General features: G+C 40.0%; 2 protein-coding genes across 3 annotated transcripts in view; both read left to right on the top strand.

Moving 5' to 3' along the window:
- The window catches only part of Psme4 (proteasome activator subunit 4), a 110,760-nt gene extending 104,271 nt beyond the window's left edge, over nucleotides 1-6,489 (top strand). Inside the window, exons 44-47 of the mRNA XM_021210953.2 lie at nucleotides 469-631; nucleotides 3,004-3,137; nucleotides 4,504-4,642; nucleotides 5,796-6,489. Coding sequence (XP_021066612.1) covers nucleotides 469-631; nucleotides 3,004-3,137; nucleotides 4,504-4,638 — 432 coding nt within the window. The 3' untranslated portion in view covers nucleotides 4,639-4,642; nucleotides 5,796-6,489. The remainder of the gene's footprint in view (nucleotides 1-468; nucleotides 632-3,003; nucleotides 3,138-4,503; nucleotides 4,643-5,795) is intronic.
- Nucleotides 6,490-10,470: 3,981 nt separating this feature from the next.
- Gpr75 (G protein-coupled receptor 75) lies at nucleotides 10,471-17,857 on the top strand. Of its 2 annotated transcripts, XM_029544945.1 has the most exons (3): nucleotides 10,471-10,577; nucleotides 12,706-12,740; nucleotides 15,828-17,857. In XM_029544945.1, exon 3 carries the CDS (start codon nucleotides 15,858-15,860, stop codon nucleotides 17,478-17,480), a length of 1,623 nt encoding a protein of 540 aa, XP_029400805.1. In that variant the 5' UTR covers nucleotides 10,471-10,577; nucleotides 12,706-12,740; nucleotides 15,828-15,857; the 3' UTR covers nucleotides 17,481-17,857. The 2 variants fall into 2 exon arrangements, with proteins under 2 accessions (XP_029400805.1, XP_021066973.1); XM_021211314.2 differs by lacking the exon at nucleotides 10,471-10,577 and having other exon boundaries at nucleotides 12,580-12,740.
- Nucleotides 17,858-26,482: the final 8,625 nt, after the last annotated feature.

Below are 26,482 nucleotides of genomic sequence, written 5' to 3'. Positions count from 1 at the left end.
TTTTTTAGATTTATTTATTATATGTAATTACACTGTAGCTGACTTCAGACACTCCAGAAGAGGGCATCAGATTTTGTTACAGATGGTTGTGAGCCACGATATGGTTGCTGGGATTTGAACTCAGGACCTTTGGAAGAGTAGGTGTTCTTACCTGCTGAGCCATCTCACCAGCCTTTCGTTGATATTTTTAACATTTTTTCAAGTTATTTTGTTTATGTTTTAATTTGTGGAGATATTTTATTTTCTCTGTAGTAGTTATACTTCTATAATCCTTATATAGCTTTTATCTACTCTGAGACTGCATATGCCTGGGGAATTGGTGATATATTTGTCATGAAAAAGAAAGAAAAAGTAAATTTTACACACATTTCTAGGGAAGGTCCCCACTCAGCTTTCCATACCTCTCTGAGGTCCTTTATCACCTCAGACTTAGGATCTCAGTTCTAATAGAAATGATTATTCCTCCAGGTTCGAGAAATGGCTGCTACCACCTTAAGTGGTCTGTTACAGTGTAACTTCCTTACCATGGACAGTGCTATGCAGATTCATTTTGAACAACTTTGCAAAACAAAACTACCCAAGAAAAGAAAACGAGACCCTGGTTCTGTGGGAGATACCATTCCTTCTGCAGGTAATGTTAAATATCCCCATTCCTTTGAAGAAATAAGCAGCTTGCTTAAACATTTGAAGTACTTGTTTGTGCTCAGGTCTTTGCTAGATGTTATTGTTGATAATTGTTCCTATTTGTTAGGACTTTGCATGAAGAAGACAGGCTCTGATATTAAAGGCTAAAATTGTATGTACAAAGAAACCTGTTTACTACTGCAACTGTTACTTTTTAATAAGGCAGTTCTTATACTTCCCCCAAATAAGTGTGCAAAAGCAGTTCCAAAATTGGATTAAAGTATCTAGAACAGGATTAAACTGTTTTTGGAATTTACATTGCACTAAAGGAAAAAATGCAACCAGCAATATGTGTCATTGGGACTTGAGTTTGATTACTGGATCTGTGATGAAAGGCAAGACCTACCCTACAAGTTTCCTCTGACCTCCAATTGCATACCATGGACTCAAGTGCGTGCCTGTGCAGATATGCACACATAAGCTTGAATACACACACACACACACACACACACACACACACACACACACACACACACGGATACTAAAATTTTTTAATGAAAAATGGGGATGGGAATATAGCCCATTTAGTAAAGTGCTTGCCCTACAAACCTTAGGCCATGAATTTGACTCCCAGCACCTACATTAAAAGCCAAGTGTGATGGCCCATAATTGCTGCACTGGGGCAGTGGAGATAGACAGGTCTCTAGATCCTAGTGAAAGACCTTGACTCAAAGAGCTGTAGAGATTGTGGTTAAGTGTGCTATACTGTGGTTTCTAACATCCACATCTGGAACTAGCTCCACAGAATTCAACATTCCTTTCTGTCCTCTCGGGGAACTTGCATGCATGTGTACATACATATACACATAAACATGGAATGAAACTATTAAAATTGACTATATATTCAAAAAATTTTGAAAGACTCCTTAGGAACAACAACATCTGAGATTGACTTCTGCTTCTACACATGTATGCATGCAAACAAGAAAAGGTTTTAGGGAACTAGATGGTCCCTTGCTTCTGTCTAGAGAAGGGAATATTGAAGTCATGTATGGCTCTTTGAGCGAGATCACTGCAAAAAAAATTATTACTAAGTAAATTTCTTTTTGTGCACACATCTATGTACCGCCAATACAGAAAAATGCCTATGATATCACTAAGGACCACAAGTATATGTATGATCCATTGTCTAAAATCTGAATCCAGTATAGACTTTATTTACTGTTCAGTTGATAAAATGTTGAAAAGTTATTATAGGAGCTTCTAAAGTAATTGAGCATAAATCAGATGCTGAAAGGTGTGACTTGTTATGTTTAAAGAGAAATTTAAGTCGGACATCTATCTATAACCCCAGAGAAATAAAAATGATGTAGAAAATTTAGTAAGTATAAAATTTGTTGAATACTAAGTGCATAGATATGAAGTTTAAATAACTTTAGAACAATAGTTATATCATAATTACTTAATAGCAAGTAGTATTTATATGTTAAATATTAGTACCAATTAATACCAAACTCCCAACAACATTCTAGTTTTCTTTGATAATAAAGTATTTTAAGTCTTTATTATACCAAATGGCATTATTTCTAATATTTAGTACTCCAAAATCTCATTTTCTTACCTTCTTCTATTCATGGACACACCTAGAATACATTTACAAAAGAATGTACATCATGCTTTAGTTAAGAAACTCTTGAGAGGAGCTAGAAATGTGGCTCAGTATAGTAAGGTTTTGGCTCGTATGCATCATTTCCTGAGCTCAACCCCAGTTACTACCAAAATGGAGATGGAAACTGAGGCTTACATGTGGCAGATATAGTGAGGATATTGCTTAGCTCATGTGAGGCCCTGTGTTTGATCCTTCCCAGCACCACTGGAAGGGATGAGGGGCAGAGCAAGAAAGGAAACAGGGAATGTGGCCATTTGACAACACTTAGACTTACTCTACTGAGGAAGGAACAGACCCTGTAAGGTAGACATGTGTTGCCGTTCTGTTTCAAGAAATGCATTTGTCATGCATGATGATGTGTCATGCATTTTGTAAGGGGACAGTGGCATAGAGAAAATAATACCTAATCTGATAAATTGTTTCAGGATCAGGAATTATACTTAGAATATGAATGAGCTGATCAAGAAAATTGTATCTATGTTTGTTTTAACAATGACTCGTTCCTAGCTAGAAACAATTACACAATCACCCAGAGACAGCTACAGAATGTCTTCAGAATTTGCATAGTTTCTAGTTCAGCCATATAAATCATGCTATTATTATGCACTTTTAAATTTATATTAAATGGGGAAATATGCACACTAAAAGTACATCTAGCATGAATAAAAATTTATTTCACTGTTAATGATATGTTGTTATTTTTGTTGCAGAGTTGGTCAAACGTCATGCTGGTGTGCTTGGACTTGGTGCATGTGTTCTTTCTAGCCCTTATGATGTTCCTACCTGGATGCCTCAGCTCCTTATGAACCTCAGTGCACATTTGAATGATCCTCAGCCTATTGAGGTATGTTCTATATGGTCCGAAGAATGATCTATAATAGCCATATCTTCAGTTTTGTATGAGTGAGTTTAAGTACACAACAAGCCAAAGTAAAAAGATAAATAGCAAGAAATGTGCACATATCAGATAGACAGACAACAAAATACTATCAAATTGGAGGCTAAGCATATCTAGCAGAAATGCCCTTGGTGAAGCCCCTTTAAGGCAGCCAGCAGGAATTCCCAATCAGGAGAATGAATCTCCAGCAGAGTAGAGTATGCCCTCTGGTTAGGCTTCCAAATAAAAGAACAAATAGCAGATAGGGATAACACTGTCAAATCAGGTGCTTATAACAACATAATGTTACTGGGCAAGTAGCTAGAGTTCACAGTTGAGCTGAACTTCCCATGACTACTTTTCAGTATTCCTACTGCTGGTACTTTTACATCATTGGACGAATAGTAGCAGCCTCTGCTGGAAATCATTTTCCTTCCAGGTGTCCTCAGGTTACTCTTGAGCTGATTTGCCATTCTCTCCTTGCTGCCATAGAATTAAAGAGGCCAAACCGTTCCCAGACAAAGGACCTGAGGGGAACACAACCTTTAAATGCTTGTGGACAATTCCACTTCCAGCTTCTTAGTGAACTCAAACAGCACATGACAATAATGTACATTCCAAAGCATGTGATTCTTCCTTGATAATTTACTTGTATCACTTCATAAATACTTTCCTGTGTACTTTTAATCCCAGTACTCAGGAGGCAAAAGTAGATGGGTTTTTTGAGTTCGAAGACAGCTAGGGCAATACAGAGAAAACCCTGTCTCGAAAAACCTAAATTTGAAAAACAAATACATAATGTTTTTTTAAAAAGCTACCACCTCTGATATGGTCAGGTTTACTCTGTAATTATTAAAACCAGAGACATTTCTCCCATGTTCAACAAAATAAAATTCTGTAGCTTCTATTCTTTCAACCCCAGCATAAAGAGTACTGACAGCATTAGCTAGAAAGTTAGGTTTCTTGCTACTATTATTATTCTGGCATTTTGTATCTGAAAAGTCTCTCATCTCACTGAAAGCTAATATTAAAGTAGAAGTAGTGGTTGTATTATCTAGTAGTAAGCACCCAATCTCTTAAGCAAAACAGGTCACCTTTGTAGATGTATGGAAATATATATTGAACTGGTCTAGCAATGTGATGATATATTCCAGTTGTTTGTCCTAAAGTGAAACAAGTAATTTTATAGAATATTAGTGGTTTAGTGACAGAAAATTGACTTGGTTTTCTAACATTGTGAGAGCTGAGGTCTAGGTGGATACTAGTGTAACTGAAGATATCCCACATGTAACTCTGGGTGTTAGAGGTTGAAATGTATATGGGTCAATTACAGATGACTGTAAAGAAGACCTTATCCAATTTCCGAAGGACACATCATGACAACTGGCAAGAACACAAGCAGCAGTTCACTGATGACCAGCTGCTTGTCCTCACTGACCTCCTTGTGTCACCATGCTATTATGCATAGAGGGGTGAGTTACATGGGACTTTCACAGCATGTGTCATCCTACCAGTAGCCAAGGAAATAATACCTGCAAGATTTTAAGGTTTGCTGACACTTTAGATGTAACTGCTTAGATAAAGTGAAGAGAGTTCTTTGTTTGGACTTTTGGAGACAGAGATAGCTGTGTAGACCAGGCTAGCCGTGCATTTGAGAAGATTCCCCTACCTTAATCTCATGAACACTAGGATTGCAGCTATGTGTCACCACACTTGAATACTTTTAAACATGACTTTTGAGGTAGGGGATAGATAGTTTAGAGGAAGAGCCCAAATTTAGCAAAGATGAGACCCTAATTTAGTTTCCAGTGCTGAGGTAAACAAACATGATAGCCTGTGCCTGTACCCTCAGAGGATTTTGTTGGGTTGATTGAAAATACAGCTTTTACTGTGGTCAGTGGAAATAACTCCTATAGAATTTTTCATGATTTTGTTTCCATTGTTAGGCAGGCAATTTATGTGACTGTATTGGGACAGTTAGAAAATAAGTAACTTGCATTAGTAGCCTGGGATAGTCAGGTGAAAGAAAAGAAGTCATAGGCCAATTTGCTTCCTTAGTGGGACATTTGGGGTTGTACTAGGAACTCTGGTTTCTACAATCATGAGAACACTTCATTTGGATTTTTTTTAAATGTGTATGAATCTTCGACTTGTTTGTGTGTATTTGGAGGCCAGAAGAGGGAACTGAGTTATAGATAGTTGTAAGCCTCCATGTGGGTTCTGGGAACAGATACATGTGCTCTTAACTGTTAGGCCATCTATCTCATCATCTGGATTCTTTAGTTCATTTGTTTATTTGGTTTCTGTTTCGTTAATTTTCAGATAGAGTTTTTATCTCTATGTAGCCCCAGGTATCCTAGAAATCACTATGCTGAACAGGTGGCCCCAGAGCTCTTTCTGCCTCCGCCCTTCCCCTTTCTCAAGTGCTAGTATTAAAGGCATTCCCTACCATGCACAACTCATCTAAATTCCTAAGTGCTTATTACATTTCTGTAAAAACAGAGGGCCAGAAAGTCTTTGTATAGACAAAGTTAAGGAGAATAAACAAAGTCTGTTTGGTGGGATTTTAGAACTGAGTGTCTTGTTAATCTGACATAATATTTTACTTTATTTTTCTTAATGCAGATGACTAGTCCTCATTCTGGGCTCATTTCATCAAAAACTCCAGATCCTCAGGTATCATCTGTGGTGACTCTGCAAGTTTCACAACTCAGCTTCTGTTGAGCTTTCATCATTTTGGTGGCTTCTGTGTTTGGCCTCATTAGTCTGCGCTCACAGGTTCTCAGCTGCCATTTGATTTCCTAACTTGTTCTGAAGTGTTCCCAAAATACTGATCACTTTTTCTTTTGAGACATATGACAAAGTCACAAAGTCTCAGACTAGAAATAGCCTAGTATGATCATGGCATTTTGGCCAAACAGTCTCGAAACTTGTTAAAAACAACAATGTCCTTGGAATGGAGAATGCTCATCAGTTATATAGGTTCTCTCCTTTCAGTCATCTCACATTATTTTGAGTTCTTCTCCAAAGGCTGTTGAGTTTAGCAGTAGTAGGGCCACGGGTCATGAATCTGAAGTTTGACAGCCTTGTATCTAGAGAGCCATGAAGAGAAGGATCAAAGGGGGCAAGTCTGAGCGTTAACCTAGAACCTGACATGCACAGCCACACTGCAGATGTCTGTATCTTCACAGACTGGGGTTTTTGGTGCTGAGTAAGAACCAATTGCTGAAAAATTGGAGGTTTGGTGAATAAATTTTAGACTGATTTGTATGTGTATACAGTGTGTGATTTTAAAAATAAAAAAGAACATCAATAAACACCATGGCTGATTGTTTTTTACCCTATAGTCCTTACAAATATTGTTTTACACCCCACCTTGAAATACATTACACTTCATATGAGTGGAAGATTGCAGTTTTTGATCTCTCTCCCTCTTCTTCTCCCTTTCTGTCTCCCTCCCCCCTTTTCAATCTCTTTCCCTCTCCCCCCTCTCCCCTCTGCTTGTATGCCTGCCTACAGAATCATTAATATTAATAAGTCTTGATATTTGACTTGTTTAGTATGTTATGTAGATGTAAAAGATTGTATAATAAACTGTACAGATAGCACTGACAAGATTTTGTACAGATGCAACCCTTAACACAGACCATTGTGTGACTTGTTTTTTTTGGTGTATGTTTTTAAGTTATGTTCTTTATCTCCTCCTGTTACAAAAGCTGAAGCATAGGTTTTGGTTTTTTTTTTTTAATCTATTTATTAGAATATTTTTACCTTTTTTTTGTGTGCGTTTTTAAGTGATAATATGTTTGCCTATCACAACTTTATAGAGTGCAAGGTATCTTCTAGTTGGACTAATTCACAAGTTGATAAATGTCATCTTGTAACACACTCTTTACAATCTTCCTTAAAGGAATACTACAGTATATTTTTTAGTGTCTATATGCTGAGTGTCTCAATGTACATACACAGTAGCGGGCTTGTTACAGTACTGAAGTGTCACCATACCCAGGCATAATCCCTGTACAGAGTAGTACCTAATAGCCAATTTAATTGTGTAACTAGTTTTAAAAACCTAATAAAATGGACTGTTTTTAATACCTGACTTTTATCTTAAGAGAAGACAGTTCAGTTGGGAGCAACTTTTGTCGGTTCTTTTTTCCTTCTTAGGTTTAGATCCGTGACTTTCTTCCCACTTAGAATGAATTTTGGCCAGAATGAATTATCTAATTCTGCTCTGTTGAGTGCAGTAGCCAAGCTCATCATTAGGCATGCTTTTTTAAGTGGTTATTAGCCATGTATGACTAGTGATTATTACTAATAGTACAGTAGAACTTGTCTGTCATCACACAAAGTTCTGCAAAAAAACAAAACAAGAAGGAGGCAAAGGTGGTGCACACCTTTAGTCCCAACACTCAGGAGGCAGAGGCAGATCAGTGCCTGAGTTGGAGGCCAGCCTGGTCTACAGAGTGAGCATTAGGACAGCTAGGACTACACAGAGAAGCCTTTGTCTCAGAAGGGGACAAAAGGTTTGGTAGCACAAACCCATAAAACTGATTTCTGAGGGCCACTGCTTGAGGAGTAAGACTGTACTGCCCACCTCAGCTTTTCTTTTTCTTTTTCTTTTTTTCTCCTTGCTTGCTTTCTTTCATTAGTTTTGTTAGGAAGAATTGAAAATGAACTCCCAAGGGGAGAATACTCCAACTATTTCTAACTAAACTATATAAATCTATGCTTTAACAGTGGTTCTTAAGTGGGAGCTTACAAATAAAGTAATTGGTAGTCAATGTGGTCCTTAAGATTCCCTGGATAGGATTCAGGCTTCACCAACATATTTTTTTCCTTTTAATTATTTTATTAGATATTTTCTTCATTTACATTTCAAATGCCATCCCAAATGTCCCCTATACCCTCCCCCCTCCCTGCTCCCCTACCCACCCACTCCCACTTCTTGGCCCTGGCGTTCCCCTCTATGGGGCATATAAAGTTACCAACATCTTTTTTAAGTGACAGGGTGACATATACTGGTAATCAAAACCATTCTGGATCCTGAACCAAAAGACTACAGAGTAAGATTCTAAAATCTCAAAAAGTTCCTTATTGATTCAGTCTATGAGTGATTGAGAACCTCTGATGAAAACAAGATCTAGATTCTACTCTTACACCTAAAAGCAGAGCCCCTTAGTCTGTGTACCCAGTGTATTCCCTGGGTAACTCTAATATCAAGTTTGTTGTTTATTAGCTTGGCATTTCCCCAAGATTATACTGTGAATTTTGAAATTAAATGTTCTGTCATTAATTCTACAAGTGGTCCTGAGTTTGAAAGCTCTTAGAATATGTTGTATATTAAAAAGGATGGAGGTAGAGGAGCAAGAACTGTGTCAACAAGACAGTTAAGATAAGCTGGTCAGGAGCAGAGAGATGACAATGTTAGCCATTGTTGGCTGGACTTCAGCGAGCATAGGCTCCTGTGAGCTTTGCTGAGTAAGGAAAGGGGAAAACACATAAGCTCTACTCTTCAGTTTCTGAATAGACTTTGAAGCCTTTGTAAATCATTTAGAAGGACTGAGGTGAGGGACTGGTGTAGCTCAGCAGTGGAGGACTTGCATAGCACAGTAGTGTCCCTGAGTTCAACCCCAGTAGGAGGGCAGGGCATGGAATTTACACTTGAAAGCTTTTCTTATATTGGAGCATCCAAGGAATATTTAAACCAGGAGCTCCTAATTATGGTTGTTTGCCATCATGCCCAGTGAATGTGGACGTTTTATTGGCCTTGATGTGCACTTTCCCAAAATGCTCATTATTTTGCATGTCATAAGATTGTAAGATTGTACTGGAAAGCTGGTTTTTATTGCCTGTTCACGTGCTAGCATACTGTTAGCCATGATTAACTTTTACAGATTTTTGCCTTTTGCATTATTGGTATGCCATTGTTTTTATCCAGTATATTAACCTTGCTGCTGTATTTTGTGCATGTTATTATTTTGTATTGCCTTATAACCCCACAAATATTAGTGGAGCTTTTGTCTTTTTCAGTATGAGGTTGGTTTCTCTCAGGTGTATGGCTACTAGTAGTTCAACCTGAACATTTTGTTATTATTTATGTCCAAATGGAAATTATATAGACAATATTTAATCTATTTGGAGAGACATATAATTTGGGTCAGAATTTCCACTCTTAACTGCTAATTCGTGTTTTTTTCTTCAAATGTTTCTAGGGTCCAGTGTTACCTTTACCAACAACATATAGAACCAGTATATTGCCAAGTGTCTGGGGAGTAGAACATGTATGTGTAAATTAGTCAGGGGTTTTTCTTGAGTGTTTTTTTTTTTTCTAAACATAGTTCTGACTTCACAAATCCTTTCAGCATGTTTCTTAGTAAAAAATTATGGGAAAATTAATAATTGTATTATTATATTTTATACTTAATTGCATTAAGTATAAAGGAAACTTAACAGAAAATGGAAGGAGGTTGTAGTGGCAGTGGTGCCACGAAATATTTCACCTGGATGGAATCAAAGTCTTTGATTTCTAGCCAAAAAAAAAAAAGACATTTGAATAGCATTCTCTATTTCTTAAGTATTAGATGAGATTAGAAAAGTAGAAGATCATAATTAACCAGGTTAAAATCCTGAAGAAGTTAATGGACTATGTTTGCCCATAATAACATACTTAAGAATGTTTCTTATATAATGACTTTGACTAAAATTAAAGCTAAAGTGAGTTTTTAGACATATTGACTTTAGGAGATGATGGTCTAATGTGTTATGCTGGTGTTTAAAATAGGACTAGCTGAATTACACTATTGCTTCTCAAGATTTTTACACTCAACACGGTATTTAATAGTACGTGGTGGTTGTTTTATTTTTTTTTAACTTTGCACCAGCCTCGTACTTACTATTACCTAAGACACTTAAGTGTTGAAGTTGGTTTGATTCAATTTTTCATAATGACTTTAATTATTAAACTGGAAGTGACAGCCTAGTTAGAAAGCCAAGGAGACGAGCTTGAAGGCTCTCCGCAGGCACTCTGAGCTGTCTCCTCAAACTGCCTGGCATCTCAGGCTTTCATGGCTTCCTTGCTGTGTATCAGCGGCCAGAGGCCAATTCACAGGCAGCCCTGGCGTGCGGGAGCTGAGGCCGCTGAGGCCGCTGAGGCCGCTGAGGCCGCTGAGGCCGGCCATCAGGGAGGGTGCCGGCAGGCGGGGCGGCCACGGTCAGAGGGAGGGGCCGCGCCCTGGGTTCGGTGACTGCGCCGCGCGCGTCTGGCTCGCCTAGGCTCCCGGGATGCGCGGAGGCGGCAGCGATGGCGACGATGACTCTAGCCCGGCAGCTTCCAGGCCACCTGGCGCAGATAGGGTCACTGCTGCGACATGGAGGTGGAAGGGCGGCGCTGAGGCCAGCAGGCAGGTGAGAGGCCGCAAGCCCAGACCGGGAGAGAATCACACCAGGGTTGTGAGGCTAGCGGGAGCGGGGAGAAGGCTGAGCTTGGCCTGGCCTGGTAGGTTGTGCACCTGTGTTCCTGTGCAGCCTGCTGTAAACTCTACACAGACCACAACCCACTGCCTGCATCCAGGCTGAGTCCAAGCATCCCTGGGCCTGTGTTTCCTCCAATTCTAGGCAGCCCCCTACCCATTACCAATCACAGTTGGGGATAAACCTGCAATCTCCTACTCCTTTAGTCGATAGTACTCAGTGCTCCACAGACTCCTCATCCCTCCACCAGAGACCCAGATCTTCCCCACCCCATCAGCTACTAGCCTCAATGGATAGTTCAGGTCTCTAGCTGCATATGTAGCAGAAGATGGCCTAATCAGCCATCATTGGGAAGAGAGGCCCCTTGGTCTTGCAAACTTTATATGCCCCAGTACAGGGGAACACCAGGGCCAAGAAGTGGTAGTGGGTGGGTAGGGGAGCGGGGGATGAGGGGGGAGGGTATAGGGGACTTTCGGGATAGCATTTGAAATGTAAATGAAGAAAATACCTAATAAATAATTGGGAAAAAAAAAAAAGAATGGGAGGTTTGAAATTTCACACTGACCTTGGGCAAGTTATTTCGCCTCCCTGTGCTTTTCTAGATCCATTCAAATCAGCAGGAATGGGACAGAGCTTAGTTCTGTGTGAGGGCTGTGCTCAAAAAAATGCCTTCCATGAAGAAATTCGGCATTTATTTGGGGTTGGAATACAATGAAATAATCAAGGTCATGAGTTAACTTGTAAATGTCCTAACGTTTGCTTCAAAAATTAATAATCTCTGAGAGCTCCCAGGGATCCAGGTTAGTTGACTCTGTTGGTCTTCCCCTTCAGCTCCCTCAGTCCCTCAACATTTAGAATGGAAATAAAACAAAGAAACAGCACAGTATTAGAGACCCATCGCCCCTCCCCCCTCTGCCCTTCCCTTCCCTTCCCCCTGTCCCTCCCTACACCTACTCATGACCCCCTCCCTCCTTCCCTCAGGCTGGCTTTCAAGTAGGTGATACTTTATGCTCTTGAGAGACTGGGATTACAGGTTTGTGCTACCACATCCAGCTTTTCACATATTTTTTCATTTGTTTGTTTTGCAACAGAGTGTCACTATGTAGCTTTGACTGGCCTGGAGCTTGCTGTGTAGATCAGGCTGGCCTCCAACTCAGAAATCTGCCTCCTGCCTCATGAGCACTGAGATTAAAAACCACATCCATATTTTTCTAAGAGTTGACACTAAGCAATTTGTTTGGAGTTCCTCGTTCTTGCTTCCAGTTACCTCAACATCCTTCTGCAACTGTAATCAGATGTATATTAATTCATCTTGAGAAAAAGTCTCACTACATGTATGTAGTCCAGACTAGTCCTGCCTGGTTTTATAATCTTGATCCTCTTGGCTCAGCTTCCCCAGATATGTGTCATTATACTCTGCTCATTCTATCTTATCATGGTTAATAAATATACTTAAACCTGGCATTCTGAGCTGGTGAGATGGCTCCACAGAAAAGGCATTTGCCACCAATGCCAAGGACCTACATAATGGAAGCAGAAAGCCAACTTCCACAAATTATCCTCAGAACTCCAAATGTCTGCCTGTCTTAGGGTTTCTGTTGCTATAATAAAACACTGTGACCAAAGCCACCTGGGGAGAAAAGGTTTATTTCATCTTACACCATACAAGAAAACTGGGGCAGGAATTCAAGGTAGGAACTGATGCAGATGCCATGGAGGACTGCTTCTAACTGATTTGCTTTTTATGGTTTGCTCATCTGTTTTCTTATAGTACTCAGAACCACTGGCCCAGGAATAGAACCATGCATAGAGAGCTGGTCCATCTCCTAGCATTCATCAATCAAGAAAATGTACTTGCCCACAGGCCAGTCTGGTGGGGCATTATCTCAGTTGAGGCTCCTTCCTCTAAAATGACTGTAGCCTGTGTCAAGTTGACATAGAATTAGAAAATACAGTATAACAGTATAGTATACACTCACCAAATAAATATAATACAATACAAGTATGTTTAAGGCTGGATTGTAATTTAAAATATTCTGATACAACTTTTTACATCTTCCAGGACCTATCTATAACCCCAGAAATAAAAAGTAACAGGTAGGTATGCATTGGAAATAACATTTAATGTTTAAGAATAGTTAACCACTGATTTTGCTCCAAAGGATGGACATACACACACATACACAATTTCTTTTTTTTGTGGTTGTGTTTGTTTATTTGTTTTCTAAGACAGGGTTTCTCTGTGTCACAGCCCTATCTGTCCTGGAACTCACTTTGCAGATCAGGCTGGCCTTGAATTTATGGAGATCTGCCTGCCTATGCTTCCCAAATGTTGGGGTTAAAGGTGTGTGCCTCCATGTCTGGCTTACATCTTTATTTTTGTTTTTAATTTTTTCTTAAAATCCCAAGAATTAGTATGGAGCTCTGAGTTGAAATTTTTCCAGTTCCTTTATTGATTTTGAAGTTTCATGTTCCAGGAACTTTTACTGGGAAACAGCAATTTAATAATTCATAGGATTGTTTTGATGGTGAAGTCAAGTCTGATAGCTTATATAAAGTTCAAATATGAGATTATAGCATGTAACAGCCATGGAATAAATGAGAGCTGTTGTAATTTAGTTTTGATCTAAGTATTCCTCTCTGGAGTGTGACCATGTAAGTATGTGTGCATGTGTGTGGGAATGGAGAAGCTTTTGGGGAGATATGGTAGTGTAAAGCCCTGAGAACAATGCCCAGTACATCATAAATATTCTCTAGGTACTAACAGTAGTTCTGAGAGATCGTATTGCTCTTATTTCCTAATGTGCATTTCTATACTTTTAAATTAAAAATATATGAATTATGCAACTTTGCATATCATCTTCCCAACCCCAGGATTGAACCTAAGACCTCGTGTGTGCCAGAAAAGTACATTACCACTAGCTATAACACTCAGCCTTTCTTTCACTTTTTCTTTTGTAACAGGTTCATACAAAGTTGCCCAGGCTGGCTTTGAACTTACAGTCCTCCTGCCTCAGTGTTCTGAGTAGCTGGGATTACAGCCTGTGCTACCACTCCAGACTCAGTTCCCCCTCACACACACACACTTCCCTCTCTCCCTCTTTTCTTTCTTTTCCATGATTACTATTGGTGCCTAATCATCTCCTCTTTTACATCTAGAGCTTGGAGTCTTGTAACTTCCACAATGCCATTTCATTATCCCCTGCTTTATTTCTCTAAGCACCTTGGTTCCAGGCTCTTATCATTCATTTCCCTGGACCAAATTCCTGCTACTCTGGTTTGTCTTTTTCCCTTTTCATAAATTAACTCCAAGAAACATTGTTTTTTTTTTTTTTTTGAGCCAACAGTAAAATGCTGTCATTTTGCACTGTAACAATATCAAAAGGGTTCACAAACAGGCATGCAGTCTTAAACTAGAAATAGTAAGAGCTCTCCATTATTACTTAACTCTAATCATTGATAAGCAAATGTTCTGAATTTATACTTTTATTTCTCATATAACTTAGTTTGAAAAATGTATTTTACAGAAAAGTGAATGCCATATTGCAGTGAAGAAAATCACCATAGTGTGTGTTCTGCAGTCCACACTCAATGCAACAGCAGCTAAGGCTGCTTCTGTCTTAATGAGGGACAGAGTGGTCACATGGCTCTCCCAGAACTGATCTGACTGATTCTCACTGCCAAGTCTGTACTTGTGTTTAAATGCTGAGAGACTTCTGTTCTAGATAGACCATAATAGTTGTTTGGAGCCACAGTAATCACTTATTGACTGGGTCCCGTCTGCACCACCCGATCCAACAGCTAAAAGGTTGGCACCTGGAGGTCACTGAGATCCAGCTCCAGGTGGTGCTTAAATATTCTGAGCATAGGCTCTGGACCTCCTGAATGTTGTTGGTTGTCCCTGCAATGTTACATAAAAGCAAATGTTTTCCAATTGTTAAGAGCAGAACACTAAATGTTATCTATAGTGTTGGATTGTTCTTTGGGAGAGGATAGACAGCGAACCATACACATCTTTGGGGTTGGGAACAGTGAAGATTTGTGTGACTATATATTAAATTTCCTTGCATATGAAAGAAAAATGGTTATAGATAGAAAGGAGCAGAAAGGTTAATCTTTTAAGGTGCCAGGGTTTCTTATGTACATTCAGCAGCTAGAGCAACACACACATGTACTTAAGTTTCATGAATAAATGCAGAATGTATACCTCTAATTTGGTAGTGAGGAAGAGCAGTACATACTTTTAACCACTAAGCCATGTCCCTAACCCTCATAGTGGAGTGTGTGTGTGTGTGTGTGTGTGTGAGAGAGAGAGAGAGAGAGAGAGAGAGAGAGAGAGAGAGAGAGAGAGAACAAACACAAAAACATTTTTTAAGCTAATCAGGTGCAGTAACATTGTGTACCTCTTCAGACAGCAAAATGTTGCTTTGTACCTCAGAAATTACAAATATAATCTCAGATACCTTTTGTTACTTGATTTCTTCTTCTTTCAAATGTAGTCCTTCATGAATCTCCTTTCTTTCCCAAAGGAGATTTTCAATTGGCCAAGAACTTAACTCTCAAACTAGTAAAAGAAGTAAATGATGGGAAATAAAGATTCCCTCTCTAGAGAAAAATTGGATTTGCCAGTGATTTCTGAGCTAAAGGGCCATGTTATGTATCAATACCCTCCTGTTTAGATTTCAAGCACATTGTGTTGCTTGCCTGCCTTCTATTGCAGAGGCCTCATCTCCATTTCCCAAGCTCTTCATTCTTCTCCCTAACCCTCATCTTTTACCCAGCTGTCTTCTCCACACCAAAGCTCCCTTCACCATTGCTCAGCTTCTTCCCCGTCCTTAGCTTTAGTCTCTGCAGTCACACAGATGTAACTACTTTCAGGAAGAGACGGTCAACTTCCAATGGAGAGGTCATGTTTCTGTGTTTCTCCAGTGCCTGGTTTCAATGCCTTTTCTGTATTAGACCTTGTAACATGGTTTTCAAAGCAATAGAAATGGAAACTTTGAATTTTGTAAAACAGAATGCAATTGCTAGCTCACTAATCCATTTCTGTCTCTGGGTGTACTTTGTGTGTGTGTGTGTGTGTGTGTGTGTGTGTGTGCAGGCTTATCTTCTTTGGCACATGCTCATCGTCTGTGAGCTGAGATCCTGACTCTTTTCCTGTTGATTTTTTTTTTTTTTTTTGAGAACACAAGAAAGAGACACCTCTCTCTGAAGATGAACACAAGTGCCCCGCTTCAGAATGTTCCCAATGCCACCTTGCTATACATGCCTCCCTTGCAGGGGGGAAATAGCACTTCTCTCCAGGAAGGTCTTCGAGATTTTATCCACACAGCCACCTTGGTGACCTGCACTTTTCTGCTTGCCATCATCTTCAGTCTAGGCTCTTACGGAAATTTTATTGTCTTCTTGTCTTTCTTTGACCCATCCTTCAGGAAGTTCAGAACCAACTTTGATTTCATGATCTTGAACCTGTCTTTCTGTGATCTGTTTATTTGTGGGGTCACAGCCCCCATGTTCACCTTCGTGCTGTTCTTCAGCTCAGCCAGTAGCATCCCAGATAGTTTCTGCTTCAGCTTCCACCTTACCAGCTCAGGCTTCATCATCATGTCCCTCAAGATGGTGGCTGTGATTGCTCTGCACCGGCTCCGGATGGTGATGGGGAAGCAGCCTAATTGTACAGCCTCCTTTTCCTGCATCTTGCTCCTTACCCTTCTTCTCTGGGCTACCAGCTTTACACTTGCCACCTTGGCTACACTGAGAACCAATAAGTCCCACCTGTGTCTCCCCATGTCCAGTCTTATGGATGGGGAAGGGAAAGCCATTCTGTCTCTGTATGTTGTTGACTTTACCTTCTGTGTTGCTGTCGTGTCTGTCTCTTATATTATGATTGCTCAAACCCTTCGGAAAAATGCTCAAGTAAAAAAGTGCCCCCAAGTGATCACAGTTGATGCTTCCAGACCACAGCCATTCATGGGGGCCTCTCTGAAGGGAAACAGAGAACCCATCCAGTGCACCATGCCAGCTCTGTATAGGAACCAGAATTATAACAAACTGCAGCACAGTCAAACTCATGGATACACTAAGAATATCAACCAGATGTCAATCCCCTCAGCCAGTCGACTCCAGCTGGTATCAGCCGTCAACTTCTCTACTGCCAAGGATTCCAAAGCTGTGGTCACCTGTGTGGTCATCGTGTTGTCAGTCCTGGTGTGCTGTCTTCCTCTTGGGATTTCCCTGGTGCAAATGGTTCTGTCTGGCAAATGCAGTTTTATCCTTTACCAGTTTGAACTGTTTGGATTTACTCTGATATTTTTCAAGTCAGGATTAAATCCTTTTATATATTCTCGGAACAGTGCTGGGCTGAGAAGGAAAGTACTCTGGTGCCTGAGATACACTGGCCTGGGCTTTCTCTGCTGCAAACAGAAAACTCGACTTCGGGCCATGGGCAAAGGGAATCTTGAAATCAATAGAAACAAATCTTCTCACCATGAGACAAACTCTGCCTACATGCTGTCTCCAAAACCACAGAAAAAATTCGTGGACCAGGCTTGTGGCCCAAGTCATTCAAAGGAAAGTGTAGCAAGTCCCAAAGTCTCTGCTGGACATCAGCCTTGTGGTCAGAGCAGTTCTACACCAATCAACACTAGGATTGAACCTTACTATAGCATCTATAACAGCAGCCCTTCCCAGCAAGAGAGCGGTCCGGCAAACTTGCAGCCAGTGAACTCTTTTGGGTTTGCCAGTTCCTACATCGCCATGCACTATTACACCACCAATGATTTGATACAGGAATATGATAGCACGTCAGCAAAACAAATTCCTATCCCCTCTGTTTAACATGGCCAGAGAATCTGGAGGGAATGGTTTTCTCTTCTAACTAAGCAAGCCTTTAAAAGAGTTTGCGAAGCAAAGCCTGGAGTCAACTGAAGACTTGACAATTAGATTTTCTTTTGTTTAAAATATTAGTATCTGGGTTGGCTTCATAGTTTCTTGACATTTTAAGATTTGATGTAAAAGTTTATTTCAACTTCTACTCTAATCTATGTCCCAATACTTTATATTAAATTGCTAAGAAGACGCTAGGAACTATCCTACTGATGACCTTTTAAGTCAGTAATATGGGACTTTAGATATGTATTGGCCACATTTTCTTTCTTTCCATTTATTTATTTATTTATTTATTTATTTATTTATTTATTTATTTATTCACTTTACATCCTTACTGAAGCCCCATCTCTCCTCCCAATTCCTCCTACCCTTCATTTCTGAAAAGGGGGAGGTTCCTCCTGGAGAACCAACCCACCCTGGTACCTCAAGTCACTGCAGGACTAGGTAAATCCTCTGCCACTGAGGCCAGACATGGCAGCCCAATAAGGGGAGCAGGATTCACAGACAAGAAGCAGAGTCAGGGACAGCCACCCTTCTATTTGTTGGGAGACCCACATGAAGACCAAGCTTAACAAATGTGCTGGTGGGCCTAGGTCCAGCTCATATGTGCTCTTAGTTGGTGGGTCAGTCTCTGGGAGCCTTCAAGGGTCAGGTTAGTTGCCTCTGTTGGTATTCTGAAGGAGTACCTATTCCCTCCAGGTTCTTCCATCCTTCCTCCAACTCCTCCACCAGAATTCCCAAGCTCAGTTTAATGTTTAGATGTGGGACTCTGCATCTGTTTCTGTCAACTGCTATAATTTGGCTACATTTTTAAAAATGTGTTTGAAAAAAATGATCTTTCTGAAGTGTTATTTTTATAAAAATATGGAATTTGTGTTTCTGAAGTATTGAAACAGCAAATAGTGTACTTTTTTTGGTGGCAAGTGATTTAAATAAACAAATTACTGTTAAAGCAAAAAATAGAAGTGTGTTACCTGCACCTCTGGCCTCATTAAAATTCTCACCCATTGTTAGGCACTTCCTTTAATAATACAGAGCTATGATTCTTGTCACTTTTACTGTACAGCATTGTTCTATGTGAGTTGAGTAGCTAGCTTCACAAAGTTTTTTGGTAGTTACAAGTTAATTACTGTCTCAAAAGAACCTTGTTTATTCCAGAATTCTATACTACAGTAGGGGGCATCATTCTGAGAGAACAGCCATGATGTGTCAGCCTCAGCAGTCTGTCTGTGAAAGACAGGTCCATTTTGATTATGGGTTCAACATTAGCTTCACAGAGATGCAATTGGGGGTTTGGCTTGGGCTCTCCTTGTTTATAAAGATAGTTTAGTAGCTCATCACCTGACAGCATTCACACAGATATTCAGAAATAACATTTTTATTTAAATATTGCTATGGAAAATAATTTCTGAAATATTAATAGGTCTATTGATAGTTTCAGATTGAGGTTTTTAGGTTTTGGCTTTTTTTCTCATTCTTTTTTTATGGGGCTGGAGCTTGGACCCAGGGTCATGCATATTATGCAACCAGTTTACCACTGAGCTACTTCCAGAGTCCCAAAACTAATTGTTTTATATTCTCTCATTAACCTTAAAATAGAAATGAGCAACCATATTATTCTTACTTCTGAAACTAATTTATTACATACTCTAGCTCCTAATATAAGAACATTTTTGTCATGCAGTTAGGATGTGAACTAACTAGAATTTTGAAATGCTTTGAGACTCAAAATTGGATATCTTTACAAACTATTGTACCCAACTATTATTCCCTATTCTCGAAGTTCAAGGAACAGAAGGTGCTCAGTTCAGAGCACCCTCTCCAAGGTTCTTCCAGACTCCAGGATCATGGGAGATGCTGAGAGATGGAGTAGCTCCTTAGACAGAACTGGCCTAGCCTCCTGTAGCCACAATGCCTTCTAATGCACCCCAGTTAGATCTGTTTCAGAGATTTAAGTATGAGGACAAGATTTTCAAATTCACCTTTTAGATCTGGCCTGCCTACTTCTCTCCTTCTCTTCCTCTTTTCTCTTCATTTCTTTATTCTTGCTATAAAGTTTAATAGCCTATCCATTCTCCTTTATTTTGGTAGCTGGATACTCTTTTTGGAAGTCACTCTTACCTATTTCAACAGTGTTTTTATAGATTCAACACAACATGGTTCTCACTAATACTCCCATGAGACAGAAAAATTAGAGAGCTCTTTTCAACAAAGAATTAAGACATCTGATATCCTCTTCCAAAGTTATTTAAAGAATTTTGGCAAATTACCATTAAACTTTGTCTTAATTGCAAACCAAATATTTAGTCCAGTAAAGCCAATAAGTTTGTATTCAACAACAAGGTCATTTACACTTTAAAAGTATACATCTCTGGGTCTTGGAAGATGGCTAAGACGTTAAGAGCACTTGTTCTTCCAAAGACCCAGGTTCAATTCTCATGTAACCCAGCATGATACATAATGATCCATAGACATGTATACAGGAAAAACACCCATACATATAAAATAAAATTAAATCTTTAAACTATTTGAAAGTATCCATCATAAAAAGGTGTGCATCTCTTTTAAGGGAGAATTACTACATATAAATATTTTAATATTAGCTTGTATGACCAGTGAGTTTGAAACTATTTGACCAATATGGGGCCCATCTTTGATAAGTAAAAATTATAACATAAAGAAGACAAAGCATATATATAGAAAGTATTTGGCTTCTTTGTTTTCATCAAAGAAATTATTGATTTGATTTTCATGAAATACATAGTGGGCTAGATTCTTGGTTCCCCTCCCATCTGTATATAGAGATGTAACTTGTTTCTTCATAACCTATATATGTCTGTCTATAACAGTATACTCACAATATTGATATAGATACATATATAACTTTTATCTTCATAAGGGCTAAAAATTATATCTCAAAGTAATAATTTAATTGAGCATGATTAATGTGTAGAAAAGATTAATTTTTTTCTTGATGCTTACTGTATACAAAGTATGTGTCTCTAAGACATTTTATAATAAGTGTCCTTATATTAAACCTTGGGCCAAATATTTATTTCTGATGTTTCAATGCACTTTAAAAATAAGTTTGGAAAATAAAAATATTGAAAATTCCAACTTTGGGTGGGGCTGGGTTTTTTTTTTTTTTTTTGGTTGTTTTGTTTTGTTTATTTTTGAGACAGGGATTTTCTATATAGTGTGGGCTAGTTTCAAACTCACTCTGCTGCTGCTTTCTCATCATTGAGATTACAGGGGTATGCTAGCATACTGTGCTGAAAAATTAAGTTTCAATATGGTGTCTTGTCCAATCTTTCACATAGGCAGGCCTCACACATAAAAATCCTGTCTCAACCTGCCAAGTGCTGGGATTGATGGAATGATGTGGTAGTTTGAATAAAAATGGCCCCCATAGGCTCATAGGGAGTGGCAGTATTAGGACCTGTGGTCTTATTGGTGTGGGTGTGGCCTTGTTGGAGGAAGTGTGTCCGTAGGGGTGGGTTTTGAGGTTTCAGAAGCTCAAGACAGGTCTAGTAGCCAGCACACTGTCTCTTCCTGTGGCCAGAGGAGCTGGATGTAGAACACTCAGCTTTTTCTCTAGCACCATGTCTGCCTACGTGCTACCATGCTTCCCATCTGATGACAAGGGACTAAACCTTTGAACCTTAAAGATAGCCTCAATTAAATGTTTTCTTTTAGAGGAGTTGCCATGGTCCTGGTCTCTCTCTCCCTTCTCCCACCTCTCCCTTTCAGTGGCACTGTGGATTGAACCCAAAATCTTGCACATGCTAGACAGCGCTCTGCCACTTATACTCCCTCACTCATCTGTGCAGTGGTCACTTTTACACAACAAATATGTTCAGCCTTAGATAGGAAAAGTTACCTTTCCTTGAGAAATAAAATAACATGTTTGCCCACATTTTGAAACATGTATGGTCATAATAAGAATAAGAAGCCACCAGTCTTATTTACTGGACTGTTTCCCAATGGGATACTTAAACCTAGGTCTTCATGCATGCTGGACAAGTGCTACCACTGACCTATCTCAGCGCTCTCTCTCTCTCTCTCTCTCTCTCTCTCTCTCTCTCTCTCTCTCTCTCTCTCTCTCTCTGTGTGTGTGTGTGTGTGTGTGTGTGTTTATCTGCTACAAAGTGTTTGTAGAGCACAACCTCAGAAGTTGTCTCTCCTTTCACAGTATGGGTCTTAGGGATCAAACTTAGGTTGTCATACTTGAAAACAAGTGACTTTATCTTCCCCCTTTCATTTTTTGAGCTGGTTCAAGGCTGGCCTTGAACTTACTCCATACCTTGATCTGATCCTTCTACCTTGGCCTCCTGATTTATCTGTGACATAGATATTCACTACCTAGTTTGGCTTAACCTCTTTAAAATGGAAATATATAGAGATTTTTTTAGAGAACTTTTAGTTTATCAATCACCTTTTTTTTTGAAAACCTTTAGTTTATTATTCAAGGTTCTATCTAATGTTAATTCAACAGGAGAAAGTGTAGTAAGAAAAGAGTAGATATCTACAAACTCATCTGTAGTCAAGGCTGCTTGTATAACAGTGACTGCAGAACAAGCATCCTGCTACTGATGGAATCATGATGCCTACATTTAGGGTAGGTCTTTTCACCTCAGTTCAATCTAGAAACATTCACACAGACCTGCTCAGAGGTTTCTTACCTTGGTGATTTTAGATCTTGTCAATAATCAGCTGGGTCTTCATGTTGCTATTACTGATGCTTACACAACAAGCCCTCTAGACACCTACACAGAAAGTTTCTGAACACAAAAACACTGCTGCAGAAAAATCTAGAACCTGTATTTCATTAATGGAACACAAATTGCATCCTCTTGATGTTTAGGTTGTGAGCCTAGGCTTTAACAGTTGAACCCTCTCTCCAGACCCCAAATTGCATCTTCTAACCCTTCCTTCAGAGGAAGTTAGAGGCTATAGCAACACTAAAAATGTATGCTAAAAGGAATTTCAGAGAGGACTGTGACTTCTAATCTACTGTCCACATAAATACCACCTTCTTGGTTGCTCACATTTGTATGCATACTTTGAGCTATACTTTTAAATAACAGAGTACTGATATCATCTTCCCTTTGAGATAATACTTATAGATGTATTTTTACACTGGGAAGAAGAACAGATTTTGGGCCCAGTGAGTAGGGAGAGGTTTGCTTAAGGGTGGGTCTCAATTTAGTCCTATGCTGACCAGGAACTCACTCTGTAGCTCAGACTGATCTTAGATATGCAGCATCTTTCTGAATTCTAGGATTACAGGCTTGTGTCACCATGTTCAACAAACTTGGAGTTTAGAGGATGAACTGAGGGATGGGGTAAGGAAGTCTGTAAAATTAAGTAGTTCTGATCAAGGTGTCATTGGGTTAGTCAGTACTGTAAGGTGACTTGAAATCAATCTGGTTCCCAGGAGTTAATTAGTTCTGCCTGAAAGGGTAGCCAATGTATGGATAATTTCTATCCTCCTATCTTTTGTTTTCCCTGTAATACAGGGAACTGCCTGCTTAGGACAGTTTGCCTTTAGCAAAGGGGATGAGACAATTTAGGCAGACATGCATCACTTTCCCTATTCCTCTTCCACATGTGCACTGTCTTCTGCTGCCTTTCTCTATTGCTCATGGTTAATAGATGTATGACAGTGGGTGCCTAAACTGAGTCCTTTATGATTCCCTGGGCCTGGTCTTTTGCTCTACAATTCTGGTTATAGAGTTAAATCCTAAGTATGGTTAGGATTTAGAGAGGGAGAGGAGAGGAGATTTGAGAGGAAGAGGTTCTGAGTTAAATTGTCCTTCAGGCGAAAAGTTTATTAATGGGCTATCCAGATGACTCGGAAGAAAACTCACTTCCTGCCAAGCCTAATGATATAAATTCATCCCCCTGGACCCATGTTGGAAGAAGAAAACTCACTCCTGCAGTTTGCTCTCTGAACTCCACACCTGTTATCCTCTGCACATACACCTGTACTTGCATACACACACACACACACACACACACACACACAAACCAGACAAAAATGTGCAATTTTAAAAGTTTATTAATGCTATTAATAGCAGGAGTCCACCTGTGAGAGGATGATCTGAAATACAATTTCAACCTCTTAAGACAAAGTGAGTTGTCATCTCTTTTTTTTTTCTCCCAATTTTTATTAGGTATTTACTTCATTTACATTTTAAATGCTATCCCCAAAGTCCCCTATACCATCCCCCCTCCCCCGCTCACCTACCCACCCACTCTCCCTTCTTGACCCTGGTATTCCCCTGTACTGGGGCATATAAAGTTTGCAAGACCAAGGGGCCTCTCTTCCCAATGATGGCTGACTAGGCCATCTTCTGCTACTTATGCAGCTAGAGACATGAGCTCTGGGTCATTTCTTAAAACCTTCAATCTATGAAGAGACTTTGCACCACAGACAAGGCTAGCTAGGAGCCTATGTGGTCTGCTACATGATAGGGGTAGCTCTTTCTGTGAACAGGGAAGTAGGTCATGGTTAATTCATGACCCATAAAATGTGACAATAGTCAGACTACATTCAAACCTTGGGTGGCATCAGGGGACTAGCTGTGTTCTTGTCAGCCATTTCTGTGTAGAGCCTGGTTACCTGGAGTCTGGTTTTTCTGCCTATGTGACATGGCATTTCCAGACTTTGGTTTATGTATATGAAAAATAAAGAAATACAAGGATAACTTTATAGAAAGGAAGATGTGAGGATGCCAAGAGATTAGAAAATGTCAAAGGCATTCTGGATATTCCTGCTGAATCAAGCTACCTTGGTAGTTGCATTGTTTGTTTGTTTGTTTTTGACAGGGTTTTTCTGTGTATAGCCCTGGCTGACCTAAAAGTTGCTCTGTAGGCAGGCTGGTTGTGAACTCAAAGCAGTCCTCCTGCTTCTGTTTGCCTTGTACTGGGATTAAAGGTATGCACCACCACCACCTGGCTAGGACATCTTCTTTTGGTCAAAGGCTGGTGGTATCTGAACTCACACATTTAGTTTTTAGATGATTGCCTTTTTGCTAAGGCTTCACATGGTGAAGAGAGAGGCACCTAGAATTCTGATAACTCTTCTCTTTTTATTAAATTTATTTATTTTATTCCCTTTACTACCCAATATCACCCCTTTCTCTCCTCCCAGTACCCCCTCCCACAAGTCCTCACCCCATTTTCCCTTCCTCTTTTGAGAAGAGGAAGCCCCTCTCTGAGTATCAACCGCTCCTCACATCAAGTTGCTGAGGGAATAGGCACATTCTCTCCCACTGAGGCCAGACAAGTCTGTCTGTCCATTTAGTGATGTGGAATCCACAGGCAGGCAGACAGGCCTGCTCCAGTTCTTTGGGGACCAGAATAAAGATCATGCTGCTCATCTGTTACATATGCGCAGTGGCCCTAGGTCCAGCTCACAATCACTCTTTGGTTTGTGATTCAGTTTCTGTGAGCCCCCAAGGGTCCAGGTTAGTTAATTCTGTCGGTATTCCCATGGAATCCCTGTCCTTTTCAGGTCCTTTAATCTTTCTCCCAACTCTTCTATGATACTTCCCGAATTTCATCTGATGTTTGGGTGGGAGTCTCTGCGTCTCCTCTTTGCATTGGCTGCGGGGCGGTGCCTCTCAGAGGACAGTTACGCTAAGTTCCTATATGCAAGCATAACAGAGTATCATTAATGTCAGTGATTAGCCGGGCATGGTGGCGCACGCCTTTAATCCCAGCACATGGGAGGCAGAGGCAGGCGGATTTCTGAGTTCGAGGCCAGCCTGGTCCACAGAGTGAGTTCCAGGACAGCCAAGGCTACACAGAGAAAACCTGTCCCGAAAAACCATAATAATAATAATAATAATAATAATAATAATAATAATGTCAGTGATTGGTTCTTGCCCACAGGATGGATTTCAATTTGGGGCAATCATTGGTTGGCAATTCTCAGTCTCTGCTCTATTCTTGTCCCTGCACATCTTGTAGGCAGGACACATTTTGGGTTGAAGGCTTGTGTGTAGGTTACTGTTCTGATCCTTCTACTGGGAGTCCTCCCTGGCTTCAAAAAGAGTCCACTTCAGGATATATATGCCCCAGTGTTAGAAATCTGAGCTAGCGTTGCCCTCTTAGATCCTCTGGGGCTTCTCCCCATCTCACATCTCTGGCATGTCCTAGATGTTGTCTCCCTAGTCGTTCTCTCTTCTCTCCCCCCTGCTCTCCCTACATATGATTCCCCACCTCCCCTCCCCATCCCCTTTTCCACACAGATCCTTCCTTCTGTCAACCTCCAATATCTATTTTGTTTTCCCTTCTGAGAATGATTTAAACATCCTCCCTTGTGCCCTCCTTGTTATTTGGCTTCTTTGGGTTTGTTGATTATAGCATGGTTATTCTGTACTTTGTGACTAATATCCACTCATAAGTGAGTACATAACACACATGTTCTTTTGGGTCTGTGTTACCTCACTCAGGATGATATTTCCATTTCCATCCATTTACCTGAAAATTTCATGATGTTCTTGTTTTTTAATAGCTCAATGATGTTTCATTTTCTGTATCCATTCTTTGGTTGAGGGACATCTGGGTTGCTTCCAGTTTCTGAATATTATAAATAAAGCTACTATGAACATAGCTGAGCAGGTGTCCTTGAGGGATGGCGGAGCATCTTTTGGGTATATGCCGGGGAGTGGTATAGTTGGATGATGAGGGGGAAATGTTTCCAGTCTTCTGAGAAAACGCCAAATTGATTTCCAAAGTGGTTGTACATGTGTGCACTTGTACTCCAGCAGTGGAGGAGTGTTCCCCTTGCTCCACATCCTTGCCAGCATGTGCTGTCCTATGAGTCTTTGATCTTAGCCATTCTAAGGCTAAGGTCTTGGGGTCATTTTGATTTTCATTTTCCCAACGACTAAGAATTTTGACCATTTTTTCATGTGCTTCTAGGCCATTTGAGATTCCTC

The sequence above is a fragment of the Mus pahari genome, chromosome 13 (assembly GCF_900095145.1).
Source record: "Mus pahari chromosome 13, PAHARI_EIJ_v1.1, whole genome shotgun sequence".
Lineage (NCBI taxonomy): Eukaryota > Metazoa > Chordata > Mammalia > Rodentia > Muridae > Mus > Mus pahari.
Note: the sequence above shows the minus strand (reverse complement) of the source record. Positions and strands in the feature narration are given on the sequence as shown.